We start from the raw sequence: 25267 nt of genomic DNA, 5'->3' as shown, positions 1-25267 counted from the left end.
AAAACTCTTAGAAGAAAATAAAGAAGACAATTTCATGATATTGAACTGGAAACAATTTGTTAGATGTGACATCAAAAGCACATGTAACAAACAGAAAAATAGATATATCAGACTATATCTAAACTAAAAACTTTTGTGCATCAAAGGACACCATTAATAGAGTGAAAAGCAACTCACAGAATGAGTAGAAACATCTCCAAATAATAAACCTGATAAGGGATTAATATGCAAAATATACCACGGACTTCTAAAACTCAGCAACAACAAGAAGCCATTTTACAAATAGGCAAGAGATATGAATAGACATTTCTCCAAAGAAGATATATAAATGGCCAAGTAGCACATGAAAAGCTGCTCACATCGCTAATCATTCAGTTCAGTTCAGTTCAGTTCAGTCGCTCAGTCGTGTCCGACTCTTTGCGACCCCATGAACCACAGCACGCCAGGCCTCCCTGTCCATCACCAACTCCTGGAGTTCACTCAAACTCATGTCCATCGAGTCGGTGATGCCATCCAGCCATCTCATTCTCTGCCGTCCCCGTCTCCTCCTACCCCCAATCCCTCCTAGCATCAGACTCTTTTCCAGTGAGTCAACCCGTCGCATGAGGTGGCCAAAGTATTGCAGTTTCAGCTTTAGCATAAGTCCTTCCTATGAACATCCAGGATTGATCTCCTTTAGAACGGACTGGTTGGATCTCCTTGCAGTCCAAGGGACTCTCAAGAGTCTTCTCCAGCACCACAGTTCAAAAGCATCAATTCTTCGGCGCTCAGCTTTCTTCACAGTCCAACTCTCACATCCATACATGACCATGGGAAAAACCATAGCCTTGACTAGACGGAACTTGGTTGGTAAAGTAATGTCTCTGCTTTTTAATGTGCTATCTAGGCTGGTCATAACTTTAGGGAAATGCAAATAAAAGCCACGAGATACTACTTCACACCTGTTAACTAATATAGATAATTCTGGTTATTATAAAAACCAGAAATTAACATGTATTGGAAAAGAGGGCAAGAAATTAGAAACTGTTCACTGGTGGGAATGAAAATGGTGCAACCAATTTAAAACATTTTTTTTTAATGGAGGACAGTATTTTCAGTTCCTCTGAAAATTAAACAAGAATTAACATATAACCCAATAATTCCACTCCATGGTATATACCCGCCCCCAAAATTCAAAACAGGGACTCCAGATAGATACTTAGACGCCAATATTCTGAGAGGCATCATTTAGAATTGTAAAAAGGTAAAAACAACCCAGTATCTATTGACAGATGAAATTACAAATAAAATATGTTATATACAAACACTGGAATGTTTCCAGCCATAAAAGGAATAAAGTTCTGAGATAAGGTGGATGAGCTTTGAAGATATTATGCTAAGAGAAATAACCCAGACACAAAAAGACACATGCAAAATTCTAATTAAATGAGGTATCTAGGTAAGTTAAATTCATAGATACAGAAAGAATAGAGGTTACTGAAGCTGGGATGATGGTTGAGAAAGAAGCATTACTGCTTATAGTGGGTATAAAGTTTAGTTTGAGGTGGTGAAAAAGTTTTAGAGATAGCAGTGACGGTTGTACAACAATGTGAATACATTTAATGCTACTGAATTGGCTGAAGTGGTAAGAAAAATTACATAAATGTTGATCTCAAAACACTTGGAGAAAAGACAAGTTATTCAACAAGTGGTGTCACTTTGCCATTGGATGGGGGTTGGGTGAAGTGAAGAGGGATCCAATCTCATTCCATATCATAATAAATTTCAGATGTACCAAAGAATGCAATCAGTATGTATGGGTGTTATGTTTATATAATTTTGGCATGGGGAAATCCTAAAGCTTTTAAAGAAAGACACAACACTCATAGCCATCAGACAAAAGATCCATGCATCCAGCTACCTATTAATATACAACTTTTGCACATATAAATCATTAACTATTCTCGGATAGGAGAATAGTTAAATAAAATATAATGGTGCATATTAAAGTCATCATTGAAAAGGATGAGAATAACTCAAACTATAATCCCAATACAGGATATTAAGTAGAAAAATCCAAGTTTCAGAAAAATGTGAACAGTATGATGCCATTTTTGCTTAAGTAAAAAAGAAACAGACACCAAATTAAATGTGTAGCTACACATGTAAGGATTTTGATATACAGAAATAGATACAAAGTCACCTTAAACTATTTTTGTTTTGTTTTTAGTTTTAATTTTTAAAATTTTCTTAAAATTATGAAAGCATAATAACACATTCTCAGGAGACTTAGAAAATACAGAACAAAGTTACATATAATTCTACTATATATTATAATTATTTTTAAGTAGATAAATTAAGATTTTTAGTTGGAGTTTAAATATCAAATCTCAAAAGAAAATAGGATGATTAGAGAGAAAAGTAAAAGGATATAGTAGACCTGAAAAGCACTATGAACCAATTCAACATAATTAAATTTATATAATTTTCACACAAAGGCAGGATACAAATTCTATTCATGTTCCCAAAGACTATAAACCAGGAGACACTGGAACATATCCAATGACATAAAACAAGGAGCAAAAATTTCATGGTTTGAAGGTATTGAAATCATATAGAGTCTATTCTCTTATTATTGTGGATTATGCTAGAAATCATTATCAAAAGATATTTGAAAATAACCTGCATAGTTGCAAGTGCAATGTGACATTTACCAAGAGAAATCTTCGACAGCCATTTGAAAACCTCAATAGAGTTAAGACAAAAAACACAGAAGGCAATTGCAGAGAAGAAAGTATTTAAATGAGAAACTGTTACCAAAATGAGAAATTAATTTCAAAGATTCTTTAGAAAGCCAATCAATTTGGAAATGTCTACTTTTACATGACAAAGACACTAAAATATTAAGAGTGATAATAGCAATAGGCTACAGAAAGATAAGAATAACTCACCTTTTACTCTGTATACATTGGTAATATTTGAAAATTTACAAACATATATTCATTTATAAAACTAGTGACTACTGAAAATAAAGCAAAAAAAAAGAAAGAAAAAATTAACAACCCTCGGAAAAAACTTCATATTAAAGGATTTTATAAGTTCAAATTAACAATGAAAAATATTTTAGAAACTTAATAGAAAAATGAACAAAAAACATTAATAAATGTAAACAATAAAAAGTTCAGTCTCACTGATTAAAGAAATGAATATTAAAATAAAACATATGATTTTGCAGCCATATAAGGCAACTTTTGCACCTTATAAAGCTCTTAACTAGAAGTAGAATAAAGAATTACTGAACCTGGATATTTTGAAAGTGGAGTCTTCGTTGGATGAGTTGGCTTGTAACCTGGAAAAATAAATTTGACTCCATTCGCCAGCCATATCAATACAAAATTATGAATTTAATTTTGGTTTTTATTCTTCTAAAAATTATTTCTTAAAAAAATAAAAACATAGACTCAGACTTTGCAATTCTCTTTCTGGGTTTAACTTAAATATTTAACAAGTACATAAGGATGTATGTATAAAATATTCACTACAACTGAGTATTTTATAATGAACATCCTAATAGTTAATTCAATTCAGTTCAGCTCAGTCACTCAGTCATGTCTGACTCTTTGCAACCCCATGAATCGCAGCACGCCAGGCCTCCCTGTCCATCACCAACTCCCGGAGTTCACTCAAACTCATGTCCATCAAGTCGGTGATGCCATCCAGCCATCTCATCCTCTGTCGTCCCCTTCTCCTCCTGCCCCCAGTCCCTCCCAGCATCAGAGTCTTTTCCAGTGAGTCAACTTGTAGCATAGGTGGCCAAAGTATTGGAGTTTCAGCTTTAGCATCAGTCCTTCCAATGAACACCCAGGATTGATCTCCTTTAGGATGGACTGGTTGGATCTCCTTGCAGTCCAAGGGACTCTCAAGAGTCTTCTCCAGCACCACAGATCAAAAGCATCAATTCTTCAGCGATCAGCTTTCTTCACAGTCAAATTCTCACATCCATACATGACCAATTGAAAAAACCATAGCCTTGACTAGACGGGCCCTTGTTGGCAAAGTAATATCTCTTCTTTTTAATATGCTGTCCAGGTTGGTCTTAACTTTCCTTGCAAGGAGTAAGCGTCTTTTAATTTCATGGCTGCAATCACCATCTGCAGTGATTTTGGAGCCCCCAAAAATAAAGTCTGACTCTGTTTCCATTGTTTTCCCATCTATTTCCCATGAAGTGATGGGACCAGATGCCATGATCTTAGTTTTCTGAATGTTGAGCTTTAAGCCAACCTTCGCTTTCTGCCATAAGGGTGGTGTCATCTGCATATCTGAGGTTATTGATATTTCTCCCAGCAATCTTGATTCCAGCTTGTGCTTCTTCCAGCCCAGTGTTCCTCATGATGTACTCTGCATAGAAGTTAAATAAGCAGGGTGACAATATACAGCCTTGATGTACTCCTTTTCCTATTTGGAACCAGTCTGTTGTTCCATGTCCAGTTCCAACGGTTGCTTCCTGACCTGCATACAGGTTTCTCAAGAGGTAGGTCAGGTGGTCTGGTATTCCCATTTCCTTCAGAATTTTCCACAGTTTATTGTGATCCACATAGTCAAAGGCTTTGGCATAGTCAATAAAGCAGAAATAGATGTTTTTCTGGAACTCTCTTGCTGTTTCCATGACCCAGCAGATGTTGGCAATTTGATCTCTGGTTCCTCTGCCTTTACTAAAACCAGCTTGAACATCTGGAAGTTCACGGTTCTCATATTGCTGAAGTGAGCTAATTAACTAATAATAAATAATAAAATTTATGTGTTATTTTAAAAAATCCAGGCAGTACCATATTCCATAATTCTTTTTCACTAAGGATTTCTTGGACATTTGTTCACATTAGCACATTTAGATCTGACAACACCATTAACTCAGATGACCATTAAATCTACTACTGTGGGCAAGAATCCCTTAGAAGAAATGGAGTAGCCATCAAAGTCAACAAAAGAGTCCGAAATGCAGCACTTGGATGCAATCTCAAAAATGACAGAATGATCTCCGTTTGTTTCCAAGGCAAACCATTCAATATCACAGTAATCCAAGTCTATGCCCCGACCAGTAATGCTGAAGAAGCTGAAGTTGAACGGTTCTATGAAGAACTACAAGACCTTCTAGAACTAACACCCAAAAAAGATGTCCTTTTCATTATAGGGTACTGAAATGCAAAAGTAGGAAGTCAAGAAACACCTGGAGTAACAGGCAAATTTGACCTTGGAGTACGGAATGAAGCAGGGCAAAGGCTAATAGAGTTCTGCCAAGAGAATGCACTGGTCATAGCAAACACCCTCTTCCAACAGCATGAGAGAAGATTACATATGAACATCACCAGATGGCCAACACCAAAATCAGACTGATTATATTCTTTGCAGCCAAAGATGCAGAAGCTCTATACAGTCAGCAAAAACAAGACTGGGAGCTGACTGTGGCTCAGATCATGAACTCCTTATTGCCAAATTCAGACTTAAACTGAAAAAAGTGGGGAAAACCACTAGGCCATTCAGGTATGACCTAAATCAAATCCTGTATGACTATACAGTGGAAGTGAGAAATAGATTTAAGGGACTAGATCTGATAGACAGAGTGCCTGATGAACTATGGATGGAGGTTCATGACATTGTACAGGAGACAGGAATCAAGACCATCCCCAAGAAAAAGAAATGCAAAAAAGCAAATTGGCTGTCTGAGGAGGCCTTACAAATAGCTGTGAAAAGAAGGGAAGGGAAAAGCAAAGGAGAAAAGGAAAGATATACCTATTGAATGCAGAGTTCCAAAGAACAGCAAGGAGAGGTGAGAAAGCCTTCCTCAGGGATCAATGCAAAGAAATAGAGGAAAACAATAGAGTGGGAAAGATTAGAGATCTCTTCAAGAAAATTAGAGATACCAAGGGAACATTTCATGCAAGGATGGGCTCAACGAAGGACAGAAATTGTATGGACCTAACAGAAGCAGAAGATATTAAGAAGAGGTGGCAAGAATACACAGAAGAACTGTACAAAAAAGATCTTCATGACCCATAATCATGATGGAGTGATCACTCACACTCACTTAGAGCCAGACATCCTGGAATGTGAAGTCAAGTGGGCCTTAGGAAGCATCGCTACAAACAAAGCTAGTGGAGGTGATGGAATTCCAGTGGAGCTATTTCAAATCCTAAACGATGATGCTGTGGAAGTGCCACACTCAGTATGTCAGCAAATTTGGAAAACTCAGCAGTGGCCACAGGACTGGAAAAGGTCAATTTTCATTCCAATCCCAAAGAAAGGGAATGCCAAAGAATGCTCAAACCACCACACAATTGTACTCATCTCACATGCTAGTAAAGTCATGCTAAAAATTCTCCAAGTCAGGCTTCAGCAATACGTGAACCGTGAACTTCCAGATGTTAAAATGAGTTTTAGAAAAGGCAGAAGAACCAAAGATCAAATTGCCAACATCCGCTGGATCATTGAAAAAGCAAGAGAGTTCCAGAAAAACATCTATTTCTGCTTCATTGACTATGCCAAAGCCTTTGACTCTGTTCAGTTCAGTTCAGTTCAGTCACTCAGTCGTGTCCGACTCTCCGCGACCCCATGAATCACAGCACGCCAGGTCTCCCTGTCCATCACCAACTCCCAGAGTTCACTCAAACTCATGTCCACAGAGTCGGTGATGCCATCCAGCCATCTCACTCTCGGTCGTCCCCTTCTCCTCCCGCCCCCAACCTTTCCCAGCATCAGAGTCTTTTCCAGTGAGTCAACTCGTCGCATGACTGTGTGGATCACAATAAACTGTGGAAAATTCTGAAGGAGATGGGAATACCAGACCACTTGACCTTCCTCTTGAGAAACCTGTATGCAGGTCAGGAAGCAACAGTTAGAACTGGACATGGAACAACAGACTGGTTCTAAATAGGAAAAGGAGTACATCAATGCTGTATACTGTCACCCTGCTTTTTTAACTTATATGCCGCGTACATCATGAGAAATCCTGAGCTGGATGAAGCACAAGCTGGAATCAAGATTGTCAGGAGAAATATCAATAACCTCAGATACGCATATGACACCACTCTTATGGCAGAAAGTGAAGAGGAACTCAAAAGCCTCTTAATGAAAGTGAAAGAGGAGAGTGAAAAAGTTGGCTTAAAGCTCAACATTCAGAAAACTAAGATCATGGGCATCCAGTCCCATCACATCATGAAAAATAGATGGGGAAACAGTGGAAACAGTGGCTGACTTTATTTTTTTGGGCTGCAACATCTCTGCAGGTGGTGATTGCAGCCATGAAATTAAAAGATGCTTACTTCTTGGAAGGAAAGTTATGACCAACCTGGACAGCATATTGAAAAACAGAGACATTACTTTGTCAACAAAGGTCCGTCTAGTCAAGGCTATGGTCTTTCTAGTGGTCATGTATGGATCTGAGAGTTGGACTATAAAGGAAGCTGAGCACCGAAGAATTGTTGCTTTTGAACTGTGTTGTTGGAGAAGACTCTTGAGAGTCCCTTGGACTGCAAGGAGATCCGACCAGTCCATCCTAAAGGAGATCAGGCCTGGGAGTTCATTGAAAGGACTGATTTTGAATCGAAACTCCAATACTTTGGCCACCTGATGCAAAGAACTAATTCATTGGAAAAGACCCTGATGCTGGGAAAGAATGAGGTTAGGAGGAGAAGGGGACAACAGAGGATGAGATGGTTGGATGGCATCACCGAGTCAATGGACGTGGGTTTGGGTAGACTCCGGGCATTGGTGATGGACAGGGAGGCCTGGCATGCTGTGGTTCATGGAGTCGCAAAGAGTCATACACGACCAAGTGTCTGAACTGACTAACACCATTATATATTGCTAATGATCCTTTTGTTGGAGTCTTTCTCTAACTAAGGATAAAAAATGACTGACAATCCTATAAGGAGAGTTTATTTTTTGTTAAAAAAGGAAAGATCCCTGTAGTCTTTTCATATGATTTTTCTCACAAAATATTCACCTCTTCTTCAAACAGTAAACTGTATGAGTGTTTTAAAATTACTTGATTATTGTTCAGTTGTTTTGATCACATTTGACTCTTTACCACTTTGTAGACAGCAGCATGCCAGGCCCCCTTGTCCTTCACTGTCTCCTGGAGTTTGCTAAGATTCATGTTCACTGAGTCAGTGATGCCATTCCACCATCTCATCCTCTGTTGTCCCCTTCTCCTCCTGCCTTCAATCTTTCCCAGCATCAGGGTCTTTCCCTATGAGTCAGCTCTTCGAATCTGGTGGCCAAAGTATTGGAGTATCAGCTTCAGCATCAACAGCATCAGTCCTTCCAATGAATACTCAGGGTTGATTTCCTTTAGGATGGAGTAGTTTGATCTCCTTGCTGTCCAAGAGACTCCAAGTGTCCTCCCAGAACCACAATTCAAAAGCATCAGTTCTTCAGCATTCAACTTTCTTTATGGTCCAACTCTTATATCTGTACACAGCTACTGGAAAAACCATAACTTTGACTATATGGACCTTTGTTGGCAAAGGGATGTCTCTGATTTTTATTACACTGTCTAGGCATGTCATAGCTTTTCTTTCAAGGAGCAGGCATCTTAATTTCATGGCTGCAGTCACTGTCCACAGTGATTTTGGAACTGAAAAAAATAAAATCTATCACTGTTTCTACTTTAACCCCTTCTATTTGCCATGAAGTGGTGAGACCAGATGCCATGATCTTAGTTTTTGAATGTTGAGTTTTAAGCCAGTTTTTTTACTCTCCTCTTTCAATGTCATCAAGAGGTTTTTTAGTTCCTCTTCACTTTCTGCCATTAGATTGGCTATCATCTGCATACCTGAGGTTGCTGATACTTTTCTCAGCAATCTCGATCCCAGCTTGTGATTCATCCAGCCTAGCATTTTGCATGATGTGATCTGCATAGAAGTTAAATAAGCAGGGCAACAATACATAGCCTTGATGTATTCCTTTCCCAATTTTGAACCAGTCTGTTGTTCCATTTCCAGTTCTAACTGTTGCTTCTTGCTCTGCATACAGGTTTCTCAGGAGGCAGGTAAGCTGGTCTGGTGTTCCTATCTCTTTAAGAATTTTCCACAGTTTGCTGTGATCCACACATCAAAGTCTTTAGCATAGTCAGTGAACCAGTAGATGCTTTTCTGGAATTCCCTTGCTCTGTATGATCTGACGGATGTTGGCAATTTGATCTCTGGTTTGCCTGCTTTTCTAAACGCAGCTTGTACATCTGGCAGTTTTCATTTCACACTGCTTAAGCTTAGCTTGAAGGATTTTGAACATCACCTTACTAGCATGTGAAATGAGCATACTTGTACGGTGGTTTGAACATTCATGGCGTCATCCTTCTTTAGGATTAAAACGAAAACTGACCTTTGCCAGTCCTGTGGCCACGGATGAGTTTTCCAAATTTGCTGACATATTGAGGGCAGCACTTTAACAGTCACATCTTTTAGAACTTTAAATAGCTCAGGTGGAATTCCTTCACCTCCATTAGGTTTGTTCATATAATGCTTCTTGAGGCCCACTTGACTTCACACCCCAGGATGTCTGGCTCTAGGTGAGTCGCCACACGACTGTGGTTATCCAGGTCATTAAGGCCTTTGTTTGTACGATTCTTCTCTGTATTCTTCTGCCTCTCTTTCTCTCTTTTGCCTCTGTTGGCTCCTTGTCTTTTCTGTCCTTTATTTGTGTGCATCCTTGCATAACACGTTCCGTTGATATCTCCAGTATCCGTGAAGAGATCTCTAGTCTTTCCCATTCTGCTGTCCCCCTCTTTCTTTGCATGGTTCATTTAAGAAGGCCTTCTTACCTCTCCTTGCTATTCTCCAGAACTCTGCATTCAGTTGGATATATCTTTCCTTTTCTCCCTTTCCTTTAGCTTCTCTTCTTTTTTCGGCTATTTGTAAAGCCTCCCCAGATGATCACTTTGCCATCTTGTATTGCTTTTTCTTCTTATGAAATGTTTATGGTCAACTTTTAAAAAGGCATATCAACAAACACTGTATACCACAGTGCATAGACTCACTAACCATATGAGTAAACACGGATGGGACAATGAGTATAGATTTCAATAAAATATTTACATAAAATATATATTTATATAATTTATATATAAAAATTTATAATTTATATATCATATATAAATAAATAAATATATTTATATATAAGTATATGATATATATATATATATCTCATCCATCAGAAAAATGTATTTTTCCCCACAAAACTTCATAGCACTCACCAAAGTACTCAAGGAAGCTACTGGGTACCAGGTTTACAGGAATTACAAAAAGGAGTTCTCATTACCATGTTAACATGAATAATGCCCCTCAATACTTTAAAATATTTGGACAATAGGAAACAAATTAGAAGCCAGTAAGTGACATTTGTTTGTATCAACAGACCACAGGAAACTAGAACCCACAGAAATGAAGTTGCTAGGACCCTGAGCAGAGAGGGCAATGGCAAGCCACTCCAGTACTCTTGCCTAGAAAATCCCATGGATGGAGGAGCCTGGTAGGCTGCAGTCCATGGGGTCGCTATGAGTCAGACATGACTGAGTGACTTCACTTTCCCTTTTCACTTTCACACATTGGAGAAGGAAATGGCAACCCACTCCAGAGTTCTTGCCTGGAGAATCCCAGGGACGGGGGAGCCTGATGGGCTGCCGTCTATGGGGTCACACAGAGTCGGACACGACTGAAGTGACTTAGCAGCAGTAGCAGCAGCAGGACCCTGAGAGCATTCTGCCCAGGCTAACCCTCTTCCAAGTGTTCCTCTTGTCTCTAGCTTCCGATGCAACTAAATAGAAGCAGCCATATCAAATAGTCTCTTAAGTCTTAGAAAGTGCAGCTGAAAAATAGTCCCTGCCAGAAATCCTCCACGTCATTTCAGTAAGTAAGGACTTTTCCTGTTTTTCAGTTCTTAAGAAATTTACTTTCTGTTGCCAAGTAAAAATGACCAGTAAACAGAAAAATAATAATTGTATGAGGTGGGAATGATGGGGGTGGTAGAAATACTGATATTATTCTGGTGACAGCAGAAATTACCCAGTTTTATGAAAAGAACCAAGACAGTTGCAGTCTGGAAAACAAAACACAGTCTTGGATCTGGAAATATTCTCTAAATGTGATGCTGGAAGTCATACGAGCTACCTTTTAAGAGCTTTCTAAATGCCAAGCACCGTGCTGCTGCTGCTGCTGCTAAGTCGCTTCAGTCGTGTCTGACTCTGTGCGACCCCACAGAGCCCACCAGGCTCCCCCGTCCCTGGGATTCTCCAGGCAAGAACACTGGAGTGGGTTGCCAGTTCCTTCTCCATGCTACAGGGCTTTAAATGGACCTAGTTTAACTTTACTTTCACCCAGTGAGGAAAGCACTCCTTTACATGGAGGTAAACATATGTAAAGTTTACATAACTTGCCCGAGTTTACACACCTGTTGACATCTGCAGACCTCAACAAATACTTTTGGAATCACTAAGGATGTGAAAGAGGACAGTGAAAAAGTTGGCTTAAAGCTCAACATTCAGAAAACTAAGATCATGGCATCTGGTCCCATCACTTCATGGGAAATAGATGGGAAACAGAGTCAGACTTTATTTTGGGGGGCTCCAAAATCACTGCAGATGGTGACTGCAGCCATGAAATTAAAAGATGCTTACTCCTTGGAAGGAAAGTTATGACCAACCTAGATAGCATATTAAAAGGCAGAGAGATTACTTTGCCAACAAGGGTCCATCTAGTCAAGGCTATGGTTATTCCAGTAGTCATGTATGGATGTGAGAGTTGGACTGTGAAGAAAGCTGATCGCTGAAGAATTGATGCTTTTGAACTGTGGTGTTGGAGAAGGCTCTTGAGAGTCCCTTGGACTGCAAGGAGATCCAACCAGTCCATTCTAAAGGAGACCAGTCCTGAGTGTTCATCGGAAAGACTGATGCTAAAGTTGAAACTCCAATACTTTGGCCACCTCATGCGAAGAGTTGACTCACTGGAAAAGACTTTGATGCTGGGAAAGGTTGGGGGCGGGAGGAGAAGGGGACAACAGAGGATGAGATGACTGGATGGCATCACCGACTCGATGGACATGAGTTTGAGTGAACTCCAGGAGTTGGTGATGGACAGGGAGGTCTGGCGTGCTGCGATTCATGGGGTTGCAAAGAGTCGGACACGACTGAATGACTGAACTGAACTGAACTGAGAGAATTATAACTAAATGGCTGTAAATATGTTCTTCCTCTTTTTATTACTGAAAATGATGAATAAGTATAAATCGTATGAATTTAAATAATTTTCTGTAAAACATAAGCAAAAAGATACTAAATCCAAATGGCTCAAAATTGTGAGCTTTGTATTGAGAGAAATCACCACTGAAAAAGAAATAATGTAGGGCCAACCAGTTGAGATTACTGCTTTCATTTCATTTATGTGAATTATGCCTCTCATTTTTTTTTTCTTGACTTAAATAGGTAAAAATTCTCATTCTTGAAAGATGGTTCCCCACTTATTTTTATACATAAAAATACTGAACAAGAGAAATAAATACTCCTGCATTATTTGCTAACAGAACATGCTAAGACTCCATAAAAACATACCAAATCACAATAGAATTCTATGTAGATTTTGACGTACATCTGCCATGGAAATGCATATAAGACAGAGTTAAATACTAAGATTTTTTTCAATTATTCTTATCTATTATTATCAATTTTTTCAATTAGTCTTAAAAACTAAAAGACAAAATTAGAAAAAGCAAAAAGACAACACTTGTACCTTTAATACATGTTGGCATCTCAGGTTCCCAAGTATCATTACCACCACAGAACACTAGGTTGCTGCCATTCAGGTAAAAACCCTGGAGGCATTCAAACACCACCACTGATTGGTACGAAAATTTTTCTCTACTTCCTGACACCATTATTCCATGTTCAAGAAATGGTCGTTCACATTTGACAACTGAAAAGTGGAGAAATTCCAGAATTAATAAAAAGCTGCTTTCGCACAGGACCAGAAAAACTAGTGCAAAGTGGGAAGAAAGAGGCCAGGAAAAAAAAGCAAGATGCTAATTGGAAAAAAAAAAAGAAGACTTCATTTGTGCATTTGAATTCCAGGGAAACAGATTTAGAAAAACAACATTTTTCCACTTAGAAGAAACTGTCATTATAGTTTATTGGCTTTCTACATTCTTTGTATGTTGATCCTATATTTTGCGACCTTGGTAAAACATCAGTCTTTGAGACAATCATGTTGTAAGTGAATACGGATTATTTTATTTCTTTCTTTTCAATGTTGTTGTTCAGCTGTTCAGTTGTGTCCGACTCTTTGTGACCCCATGGACTGTGGCGTGCCAGACTTCTCTTTGTTGAGAAGCTCTATATTCAGTAAGGATCTTGTTTATAATTTTCTTTCAAATTTTTTGTCTGCCTTTGGTATCAGGGTAAAGTCCCCATGAAATGAGTTGAAAAGCACTTGTTTCTCATATTTCTTGAAGAGTTTGTATAGAGGGGTTATTATTTATTCCTGCAGTGTATGGCAGAATTCCCCAAGAAGGCCATCTCTCAGATCAAGGAGGTCTCTGTTCTCATTGTGGGAAGGTTTTTAAGTACAAATTATATTTCCTTAATAGATATAAGACTATTCAGGCTACCTACATCTTTGTGTTGGAGATATTTTGGTATATTTTTCTTCAGAGGAATTTGTTAATTTCATTTGTTGTCAAATTTATAAGCATAAATTTGTGATATTACAACTATCATCATCATCATATTCTTTGATCATCCCTTTAAATGTCTGTATAATACATTAGCCATGTCCTCTTTTTTACTTTGTAAAAATTTTAAATTTTTAAACAGCTTTTAAAGGGTACACTCCATTTACAGTTATTACAAACTAGCGCCGATGTTCCTCATGTTATACAACGCATTCTTGTAGCCTGTCTTGGCCATGGCTAAGCTGTCACAGCTACGGCCATGCTCCCTGCCCCGATATTGCCTCTCTTTCCTCTCCCCGCTAATAACCAGTAGCTTGTTCTCTTAACAGTAGCTAAGTCTGTTTCTTTTTTGTTATATTTACTGTTTGTTGTATTATTTAGATTCTCTATATAAATGATATTGTATGATATTTTTCTTTCTGTCTGATTTATTAAATATCTTTTTCCTTTCTTGTCAGCCTTGTTATAGCTTTATTTATTTTATCAATCTTTTCCAAGAACCACAGGGTTTCATTGGTTTTCTCCATTATTTTCTCTTTATAATTTTATTGATCTTTCTCTATTTATGATTATCTTATGTCTCCTTATTTTGAGTTTGTTTGCTCTTTCTTTTTTAGTTTTGTATGCTGGAAGATTCAATTATTGACTTGAGACTTTTTTTTCCTAACACAAATTCATGCTATAAATTTCCCTCTAAGCAATGCTTTAGGTGTATCACACAAAATTTTGCTATTTTGATATATCGTATTTTTCATTTTTATTCAATTCAGAATATGTTCTAACTTTCCTTGTTACTTTAACTAAGGGTTATTTATGAGTATCTTTCATAATTTTCAAATATTTGAGAATTTTCTAGATTAGCTGTTTTAATTTCTACATGTATTCCATTTTGATCAGATAATGTATTCAGAATGACTTTATTTCTCTGGAATGTGCTAGAATATGATCTCCCTCAGAAAATGTTCCATGTGCAGTTGAAAAGAGTAAATATTATCCTGTACTCAGTGATTGTTTCCTTCCAAGAGTCAAAGCCCCTCTAGCATCTCCTTGCTTCATGTCACTTGAGTGCCTTAAACAGTGTTTTAAAAATATATTTTGTCCAGAGTTTGTCATTATTATCAATGAGAGAGTTAGCCTTTAAAAATCTGCACTACTATTATTTGTGGCCAGAACGCTCAGACATCTTGCAATATAAGGAAAATCTTTATTTTTAAGGCAGTGTGTGTTGAGTTTTTTAGTTTTTGAAGCAAAAAATCCTAACCTTTATACACACACACATATCAGTTCACAATGTGTAAACTGGAATGCCAATAACATCTGGGGCAAGGAGTGGGAAACCCCACAACTAGAACTATTTCCTATTCAGTTTGGCCTAAATTAAATTAGAAGTCAATGTAAACAGAGGAGGAAACTTGCATGACTGTTTTACTTATTGGCAAAATTATTTACTTATTGGTAAAACTCAATAGACATGAGTGTGAGCAAGCTCCAGGAAATGGTGAAGGACAGAGAAGCCTGGCATCCTGCAGTCCATGGGGTTGCAAAGACAACAGCTAAGTCATTGAACAACAACAAAACTATTTACAAAGTTCCACAGTATTTACAAATAAAGGAGATAAATGGAAATGTGATTACCTTTGCACAGAGGAGGGTCACTACTCCATTTGTTAGGTTCAACACAAGTGAGCCTGCTCTGTCCAACAAGTGAATATTCATCTGGTCCATTTGAAGGATCACAACTATAAGTTATTAATTCATTATATTCAAATATATTCCTGTAGCTATTGGTGTGTTTTCCATGTTTTATTTTTGGAGGTTGTCCACAATAAATCTCTTAAAAGGGGAGAAAAAGAGAAAACAAAGGCAAAAGAAAGGTGGAAGAGTAAGATGGCGTTAGTAAAATCCTATCACTGCCTTCAATAAGCGCTTTAACTTATGATTTCTAGAAGCTAATTGTGAATCCATTATCCACTTAGAGGAAAGTTTCCATAAGAGAATGTATTATTCCAAATTCAACTCATATAGAAATTAACTTCTAAGAACCAAACTCACTTCCTTAAATACCTATTAAAGTATCTGCATGAAATTCCTATATTATCTACAAGGACATGCAAAGTTTTGTTCTAGACATCATAAGAGATGGAAATTTAATGAGAAAATATGCTTGTGATTACATGGAAACTTACATTACCATATGTAAAATAGATAGCCAACAGGAATTTGCTGTATGGCCCAGGAAACTCAAACAGGAGCTCTGAATCAACCTAGAGAGGTGGGGTGGGGAGGGAGATGGGAGGGAGGTTCAAAAAGGAGGGGCTATATGGATACCTATAGCTGATTCATGTTGAGGTTTGACAGAAAACAATGAAATTCTGTAAAGCAATTATCCTTCAATTTAAAAAATTAATTAATTTAAAAATAATAAAATCCACCACTAGCTAAGAAATTCTTTATAATTTATAAACATATCCATTCGCTACATCACAGGTTCACAATAATACCAAAATACTGTCTTATTTCACTGTCATCCTTGTAACTGTACAGTGAAATTTCGCAGAATCTACAAATTGTGTGAATTTGAAACAGACTGAATCCAGATGTCTTCCTTTAAGCCAGATATTTGCAAAAAATGTAAAACAATGCCACTATTCTGTTTTGGAAATTTTTTATTTTTTCATAAAAATATGGTGTATATGTTAACATGTATTGACTTTGTACAAGTCTTAAAAGTGATTTAATAAAAAACTATTTCAAAAACTTTCACTCTAATTTCAATAAAATGAATACCAGTAGACATAAACCACACAAAGAAACAGTTTCCCGGGTGGCACTAGTAGTAAGAACCCGTCTGCCAACACAGGAGACATAAGAGACGCGGGTGCATTCTCTGGGTGGGGAAGATCCCAAGGAGGGTGGCATGGTAACCCACTCTAGTATTCTTGCCTGGAGAATCCCAGGGTGGGCTACAGTCCACAGGACCACAGAGTTGGACACGATTAAAGCAACTTAGCACAGCAAGGCACATAAAGAAAAGTTCTTTGGGATCATTGCTGATTTATGAACATTCTTGATCTAAATTCTAAAGTGAGAATTTACTTACTTTCACAGTGTGGAATCGTATCACTCCAAGACACATTCTCTCCAATAAGGTTACAAATTATAATAGGCTTTCCTCTTAAGAAATAACTAAATTGAAAAAAGAAAAGGTTACTCTTTCTTTAACAGCACACATAATAATGAAAACTTTTATATGGTTGTTTTTCTATACTATAGTACTTTGAGGGAGACGTTTCTTAAGTGACATGATAAAAATGAAAGTGCTAATCAAATCTTCAATTCTAATCAAATAAAGAGTTATTGCCTGTGAACACACATTGGCCCACAGCAAAGTCTCCATGACTCTGTCAAGCTGTCAGTCTGGCATCTTTGCTCTCTCTGGCAAACGCATCACACTTTCACTTCTAAGCTTTTGCTCCCACCACTGTGTTCAGTTAGAACTGAGAAAGAGAGACCAGGCTCTAAAGTTTGCCTGCCTGGATTCAAGTTCTAGTTGCATGACGGACTTGTTATTTGAGCTTGGGAAAGTCTTTTACGGTTTTTCTTGCTCAATTCCCTCATCTATGTAAACGACACAATAGGACATACCTCGTGGGACTGTTTAGAGAGTAAGTTAGCATCTGACCCATAGTGAGTGCTAGGTAAGTTTTAGCTCTTTTTAATATTCTTTAGATCAGAGTATCTTCCTAGGAACATCTTAGGACTGCTACTTAATGCAATCTTCTCTTAATCTTTTCTGATAATTTAAATTCACAGTGCTCTCTCCTCCCTCTGGACCCTCATTGTAATGATCATAAATAATTGTATGTATTCGGCACTTCTTATTTACTATTTTGCTTTATGGGAGGGATTGGGGGCAGGAGGAGAAGGGGACGACAGAGAATGAGATGGCTGGATTTCACCGACTCGATAGACATGAGTTTGAGCGAACTCTGAGAGTTGGTGATGGACAGGGAGGCCTGGTGTGCTGTGATTCATGGGGTCGCAAAGAGTCGGACACGACTGAGCTGAACTGAAATGAACTGAATTATACTAGTATATATTGTGTTTCAATTTTTTGAGAAGAGTCTATGCTTTAAGTTTTTGGAACCTCTCAAAGTAGCTAATAGGCTCTCTACATCTATGACAGAATGTTCTAATATTTTTACTGGATCAATTTTCAAATATCAGTGAAACTGCTTGCACAAGGTTCTAGTCAAGTTCTCCATCAAGTTGCCCTCATTTTTTGTATACTATAGTGTTTTAGGAGAGGACTTGGGGAAGGTGGCAGAGTTGGAGGAACTAGGAATCTGTCTCCATAACTAGACAAAAACTGCAATGGCAGAGTCACTATTTTTGGACTTTGGAGTCTGCTGAAGAATTGCAAGTTCCAGAGGAAAGCTCAGGCAGGCAAATCACATTCATTTCAGTCAATTTCAGCCCTTAGGAAAACAGCAGCTACCCGTTCCCACTCTCAGCAGTGTAGCAGGCAGCTGTGCATGTTTTCCTGAGTGGCTCACACACAGATTGCAGGAGGCAGAGTACCCAGAAAGGACTGTCCTCCAAGAACCACGGATATGTACTCTAGTTGCTTTTTGTTCCTGATCACAGAAAATGGTGGGCAGCCATTGTTGTCATGTCCTGCTGACACTTGCAAGCCCCTTCCTTGTTGGCTGAAGTGGATTACATGGGATTTAAAGATTGAGCACCATTTGCTTCCAATTTGATTTTTGCTTCCAACTTCATTTTAATGCATCGGAAGCCAATAATTAAAGATTAGACATTCAAAAACAAGTGCATATGAGGGGAAATTTAGAAAGTAAGTGTGCACATTTTGGGAAAAATTCAGAAATGGCCTGAGAAGAACTTCAGTTTACAACTTAGGATGATTGCTGGCAGAGAAGTATCCTACAGCAATCAAAAAACAATAACAAAAACTGCAATATCCAGGGAAAGGGGAGGATCTGACTTCCAAAGTTATTAAATTCCAATGTCCAGTATTCCACAAAAAATCACCAGGCATACAAAGAAACAGGAAATTACGGCCCATTCAAAATAAAAATAAATGAACAGAAACTGCTCCTGAAAAACATCTGATGACAGATAGATTAGATAAGAACTATCTTAAACATGCTCGAACAACTAAAGAAAGATGTGCGGAAAATCAAGAAAATGATGTATGAGCAAAGCAGAACAATCATAAGGAGAATGCTCGTGTGTGTCTGCTCAGTTGTGTCTGACTCTTTGTGGCCCCATGGACTGCAGCTTGCCAGGCTTCTCTGCCATGAAATTTTCCAGGCAGGAACACTGGAGTCGGTTGTCATCTCCTATTCCAGGGTAGCTTCCCAACCCAGGGATCCAACCCTTGTCTCTTGTGTCTCCTGCATTGACAGGCAGATTCTTTACCACTGCACCACATAGGAAGCCCATCATGAGGAGACAGATAACCTAAGAAGAAATCAAGAAGGAATTCTGGGCTTAAAGTACAATACCTGGTATAAAAAATTCAGTAGAGGGATTTAAAGAAAATTTGAGCAGGCAGAAAGAAGAATTAGTGAGCCTAAATATAGAATGGGGGGAGTTACTGAATCTGAGCTACAGAAAGAAAAGAGAGTGAAGAAAAATGAGCAGCCCCTAAAGGACTTGTGTGACACCATCAAGCGGGTCATACACACTGTGGGAGTCTCAGAGGGAGAGGAGGGATAGAAACGGACAGAGAGAACATTTAAAAAAATAATGGCAGACAACTTCCAAAATGTGATGAGAAACACAACCAAGAAGCTCAACAACTTTCAGGTAAAAAGAACTTAAAGAAGTCCATACTAAGACACATAATAATCAAACTCTCAAAAGACAAAGACAGAGTAGCTAAGATGGCAGAGTAGAAGGACCCTAAACTCACCTCCTCTAACAAGAATACCAAAATCACAACAATCTACAGGACAATCATCATCGAAAAAGACTGAAAATGTCCCCTAGAGCTAGGAACAAAAAGATGGAGCCACAAAGAGACTGGTAGGAGGGCAGATTAGGAATATAATCAAATCCCATTCCCTTAGGTGGGTGTCCCACAAATTAGAGAATAATTATATTATAGAGGTTTTACCACTAGAGTGAGTTCTGAGTCCCAGTGAAGCCCCTAACCCAAGACTCCAGCACTGGGAAGAGGAGATCCCAGAGCATTTGGCTTTGAAAGCCACCAGAGCTTGATTACAGGGGCTCACAGGACTGGAAGAAACAGAGACTTCACTCTAAAAGGGTACATAAAAGTCTCATAGACACCAGGAACAAAGGCAAAAGCAATAACTTCATAGGATCCTGGATCAGAACTACCTACTGATCTTGAAAGGTATCCTGAGGAAGCAGGGGGTGGCTGTGAATCACTCTGGGGATATAGACATCGGTGGCAGATATATAGGACTTCTCAGATGGCCCAGTAAAGAATCTGCCTGACAGGCAGTGTAGGAGATGCAGGTTGATCCCTGGGTTGGGAAGATCCTCTGGAGAAGAAAATGATAACATACTCCAGTAGTCTTGCCTGGGAAAGTCCATAGACAGAGGAGCCTGGAGGGCTACAGCCCATGGGGTCGCAAAGTTGAACACAACTGAATACACATGCATGGCAGATATATCAGGGAGCATTCATCTGTGTGAGCTCTCCCAGAGGCTGATATTTAGGCACCAAGACCTGGCCCCGCCCAACAGTCTGTAGGATCCAGTGCTGGAAAAACCTCAGGCCAAACAACAAATGAATGTGAGCAGACAGGCTGCCTAAAGGCTTCCTGAGCCCACAGCCACATTTGGGGTTCCCTTGTGGCTCAGCTGGGAAAGAATCTGCTCAGAATGCAGGAGACCTAGGTTCAATCCCTGGATTGGGAAGATCCCCTGGAGATGGAAAAGGATAGCCACTCTAGTATTCTGGCCTGGAGAATTCCATGTACTATATAAATCATGGGGTCGCAAAGAGACATGACTGAGCGACTTTCACTTCACTAGACATGACGCTGCCCAACAGAGGACCAAGATCCAGCTCCAGGGGCCATGGGGCTGACACTAGAAGCAAGAAAATTACAGCCCCCTGAAGCCTGCAGATTGAGTCTACAAATGCAGACCAGCTAATCCTGGGCCCTTGAGTGATGAGAGGGGAGTGCACTGCTGGGATGCTTTGAACATTTCCTACAGAGGGTCACTTCTCCAAAATCAAAAAAGAGTAACCAACTTACCACATACAAAAGATACAAATAGCAATTTAAAGAAAATGAAGACACAGAAAAATACATTTCAGATGAAGGAACAAGATAAAACCCCAGAAGAACTAACTGACGTGGAGAAATGGAATCTACCCAAGAAAGAGTTCAGAGTAATGATAGTAAAGAACTCAGGAGAATGGAGGCACAAAGTTAAAAATTGGACGTTTTTAACAAAGAATTAGAAAATATAAAGAAAAGCCAAATACATTAAAGCATACAATAACTGAAATGAAAACTACACGAGAAGGAATCAATAGTTGAGTAAATGAGGCAGAAGAACAGATCAGTGAGGTGGAAGACACAGTGGTGGTAATCAGTGCCATGGAACAGAAAAAAGAATGACAAAGAATGAGGACAATTTAAGGGATTTCTGGGACAACATTGAGCATGCTAGCATTTGTGTTATTAGGGTCCCAGAAGGAGGAGAGACAAAGGGCCTGAGAAAATATTTGAAAAGATAATAGCTGAAAACCTCCCTAACCTGGAAAAGGAACAGTCACCCAGGTCTAGGAAGTGTAGAGTGTCATACAGGATTAACCCACAGAGGACTATACCATGACATAGAATAATCAAAATGACAAAAACTAAAGATAAAGAGAAAATATTAAAAGCAACAAATGAAAATCAACAAATAACATATGAGATTACTCCAATAAGGCTATGAACTAATTTTTCAGCAGAAACTCTGCAGGCCATAAAGAAGAGGCTTTAAAGTGATGAAAGTCAAAAAGTTACAATCAAGAATACTCTATTCAACAAAGCTCTCTTTCAGATTTGATGGAGAAATCAAAAGTCTTAGAGACAAGCAAAAGATAAAATAATTCGCTACTACCAAAGCATCTTTACAACAAATAATTAAGGAAATTCTCTGTGGAAATGAAAAGATCACAAATAGAAAGAAGAAAATTATAAAATGGAAAAGCTAATGGGTAAAGGCAAACTTACAATACAGTTAGAAAATCATCCACACACAAAGCTAGTAGGGAAGTCAAAAGAAAAAAGCAATGAAATAATTTGTATCTACAATAAGCAATTAAGGGATACACAAAAATTAGATGTGAAATATAAAATCAAAAACAGTAATTGTGAGGGGAGGAGAATAAAAGGCAGGATATCTAAAACACATCTGAAATTAAGGAATCTGCAACTTAAAACAAGTATGTATAAATATACACTCCTATACAAAAATCTCATATAACCACAAAAAAAACTGTAATAGATATACACATAAAAAAGATAAAGGAATCCAAATATAACAGTGAAGATAGTCTTCAAAAGAGACAAGAAAGGAAGGAGAAAAAAAAGCAAAAAAAAAAAAAATCAACAAAATGACAGCAGGAACACATATATCAATAATTACCTTAAATGTAAGTGGACTAAATGCCCCAACCAAAAGACTCAGATTGTCCAAATGATTACAAAAACAAGACCTATATACATGCTGTCTACAAGAAAGTCACCTAGATCTGGAGACACATACACACTGAAAGTGAGGCAATGGGAAGGGCTACTCCATGCAAATGGAAATCAAAAGACAGTCAGAGTTGCAACACTTCTAGCAGACACAATACTCTTTAATAAAGACTACTGCAAGAGACAAAGAAGGACACTATATAATGAGCAAAGAATCAATCCAAGAAGAAAATACAACAATTTAAATATATATGCACCTAATATAGGAGCACCTCGGTACATATGGCCAAGTGCTAACAGCCAAAAAGGGAAAATTGACAGGAATACAATAATAGTAGGGAACTTTAACACCCCACTTACATCAATGGATAGATCATCCAGACAGAAAATTAATAAGGAAACAACAGCCTTAAGTGAACATATTGAACTAGATGGACTTAATATTTATAGAGCATTTCATCCAAAAGCAGCAGAATACACATCATTTTCAAGTACACATGGAACATTCTCTAGGGTAGATCACATGCTGGGCCACAAAGCAACTCCTGCTAATCTAAGAAAACTGAAATCATACCAACCATCTTTTTCAACCATGACCCTGTGACGTCAGAAATCAACTATAAGAAGAAAATAAAAACTGCAAAAAACACAAGCATGTAGATGCTAGGGAACAACCAACGACCCACTGAAGAAAAACCAAAGAGGACATTTTTTAAAAATACCTAGACACAAACGAAAATGAAAACATGATCTAAAATCTATGGGCTGCAGCAAAAATGGTAGTGAGAGGGAATTTTATAGAGATACAAACTCACCACAGGAAACAAATATCTCAAACAAACAACCTAACATTACACTTAAAGCAACTAGAGAAAGAAGAACAAATAAAAGTCAAAGTCAGTAAAGAGAAGGAAATCATAAGATTAGAGCAGCAACAAATGAAATAGAGACTTTGAAACAGTTTTAATAAGATGCATGAAACTGGAGGCTATTATACAGAGAGAAGTAAGTCAGAAAGAAGAACACCAATAGAGTATATTAATGCATATATCTGGAATTTAGAAAGATGGTAATGATGACCCTATATGCAAAACAGCAAAAGAAACACAGATTAAAAAGAACAGACTTTTGGACTCTGTGGGAGAAGGCAGGGGTGGGATGATTTGAGAGAACAGCATCGAAACATGTATATTACCATATGTGAAACAGATGACCAGTCCAAGTTTGATGCATGAACCAGGGCACTCAAAGCCAGTACACTGGGACAACCCAGAGGGATGGGATGGGGAGGGAGGTGGAAGGGGGTTTTGGGACGGAGGGATACATGTACACCGATGGCTGATTCACGTCAATGTACTATGGTTTTTCCAGTGGTCATGTATGGATGTGAGAGTTGGACTGTGAAGAAAGCTGAGAGCTGAAGAATTGATGCTTTGGAACTGTGGTGTTGGAGAAGACTCTTGAGAGTCCCTTGGACTACAGGGAGATCCAACCAGTCCATTCTAAAGGAGATCAGTCCTGGGTGTTCATTGGAAGGACTGATGCTAAAGCTGAAACTGCAATACCTTTGCCACTTCATGCAAAGAGTTGACTCACTGGAAAAGACTCTGATGCTGGGAGGGATTAGGGGCAGGAGGAGAAGGGGACGACAGAGGATGAGATGGCTGGATGGCATCACCGACTCAATGGACATGAGTTTGAGTGAACTCCGGGAGTTGGTGATGGACAGGGAGGCCTGGCGTGCTGCGATTCATGGGGTCGCAAAGAGTCAGACATAACCAAGCGACTGAACTGAACTGATGGCAAAAACCACCACAACATTGTAAAGTAATTAGCCTCCAATTAAAATAAATAAACTTTTAAAAAATAGAAAAGACCAATAAAACTAAAAGTTGGTTCTTTGAAAAGATAAAGAAATTGGTAGACTTTCAGCTAGACTCATCAAGAAAAAAGGGGAGAGGGCCCAAATCAATAAAACCAGAAAGGAAAAAGAAGTTACAACCAACACATCAGAAACACAAAGGATCACAAAAGACTACAACAAGCAACTATTTGCCAATAAAATGGACAATCTATTGTAGAAGAAATGGAAATATTCTTAGAAAGAGATAATCTCTCAAGATTGAACCAAGACGAAATAGAAAGTATGAAAAGACTAATCACCAGTACTGAAATTGAATCAGTAATTTAAAAACTCCCAACAAGCAAAATATTCCAGGACCAGATGGCTTCACAGGTGAATTCTACCAAATATCCACCCATCTTTCTGAAACTATTCCAAAAATTTGCAGAAGAAAGAAGTTCCAAACTTATCCTATGAGACCAGCATCACCCTAATACCAAAACCAAAGATATCACACAAAAAAGAAAATTTCAGGTCAATCACTGATTAAAATATAAAAGAAAATTCTCAACAAAATACTAGCAGACCAACTCCAACAACACATTAAAAGGATCATACATCACGATCCAGTGAGATTTACCCCAGGGATATAAGATTTTTAAATATTCATTAATCAATCAACACATTACACCATATTAACAAATTAAAGAACAAAAACCATGTGATCTTTTCAATAGATGCAGAAAAAACTTATGATAATCCTCTTCAGAAAGTGAGCTTAGAGAAAATATGGCTCAATATAATAAAGGCCATATATGACAAATCCACAGTTAATATCATAGTCAATGGTGAAAATGGAAAACATTTTCTCTAAGATCAGGAAAAATACCAGGATGCCCACTGTTATCACTTTAATTCAACATAGTTTTGGAAGTTCTAACCACAGGAAATGAGAAGAAAAATAAATAAAAGGAATCCAAATTGGAAAAGAAGTAAAACCATCACTGTTTGCAGATGATGTGATGCTATACAT

General features: G+C 38.2%; 1 protein-coding gene across 1 annotated transcript in view; it reads right to left on the bottom strand.

Moving 5' to 3' along the window:
- The window catches only part of LOC148775075 (membrane cofactor protein-like), a 51297-nt gene that overhangs the window by 15227 nt on the left and 10803 nt on the right, over positions 1-25267 (bottom strand). The window contains exons 4-7 of the mRNA XM_088845021.1: positions 16793-16878; positions 15328-15525; positions 12756-12938; positions 3281-3328 (exon numbers count right to left, since the gene is read on the bottom strand). Coding sequence (XP_088701147.1) covers positions 3281-3328; positions 12756-12938; positions 15328-15525; positions 16793-16878 — 515 coding nt within the window. The remainder of the gene's footprint in view (positions 1-3280; positions 3329-12755; positions 12939-15327; positions 15526-16792; positions 16879-25267) is intronic.

This window comes from Moschus berezovskii, chromosome 17 (assembly GCF_049115385.1).
Source record: "Moschus berezovskii isolate FMDL1 chromosome 17, NW_MosBer_1.0, whole genome shotgun sequence".
NCBI lineage: Eukaryota > Metazoa > Chordata > Mammalia > Artiodactyla > Moschidae > Moschus > Moschus berezovskii.
The sequence above is the reverse complement of the archived record's forward strand: the minus strand, read 5'-3'. Positions and strand labels throughout refer to the sequence as shown.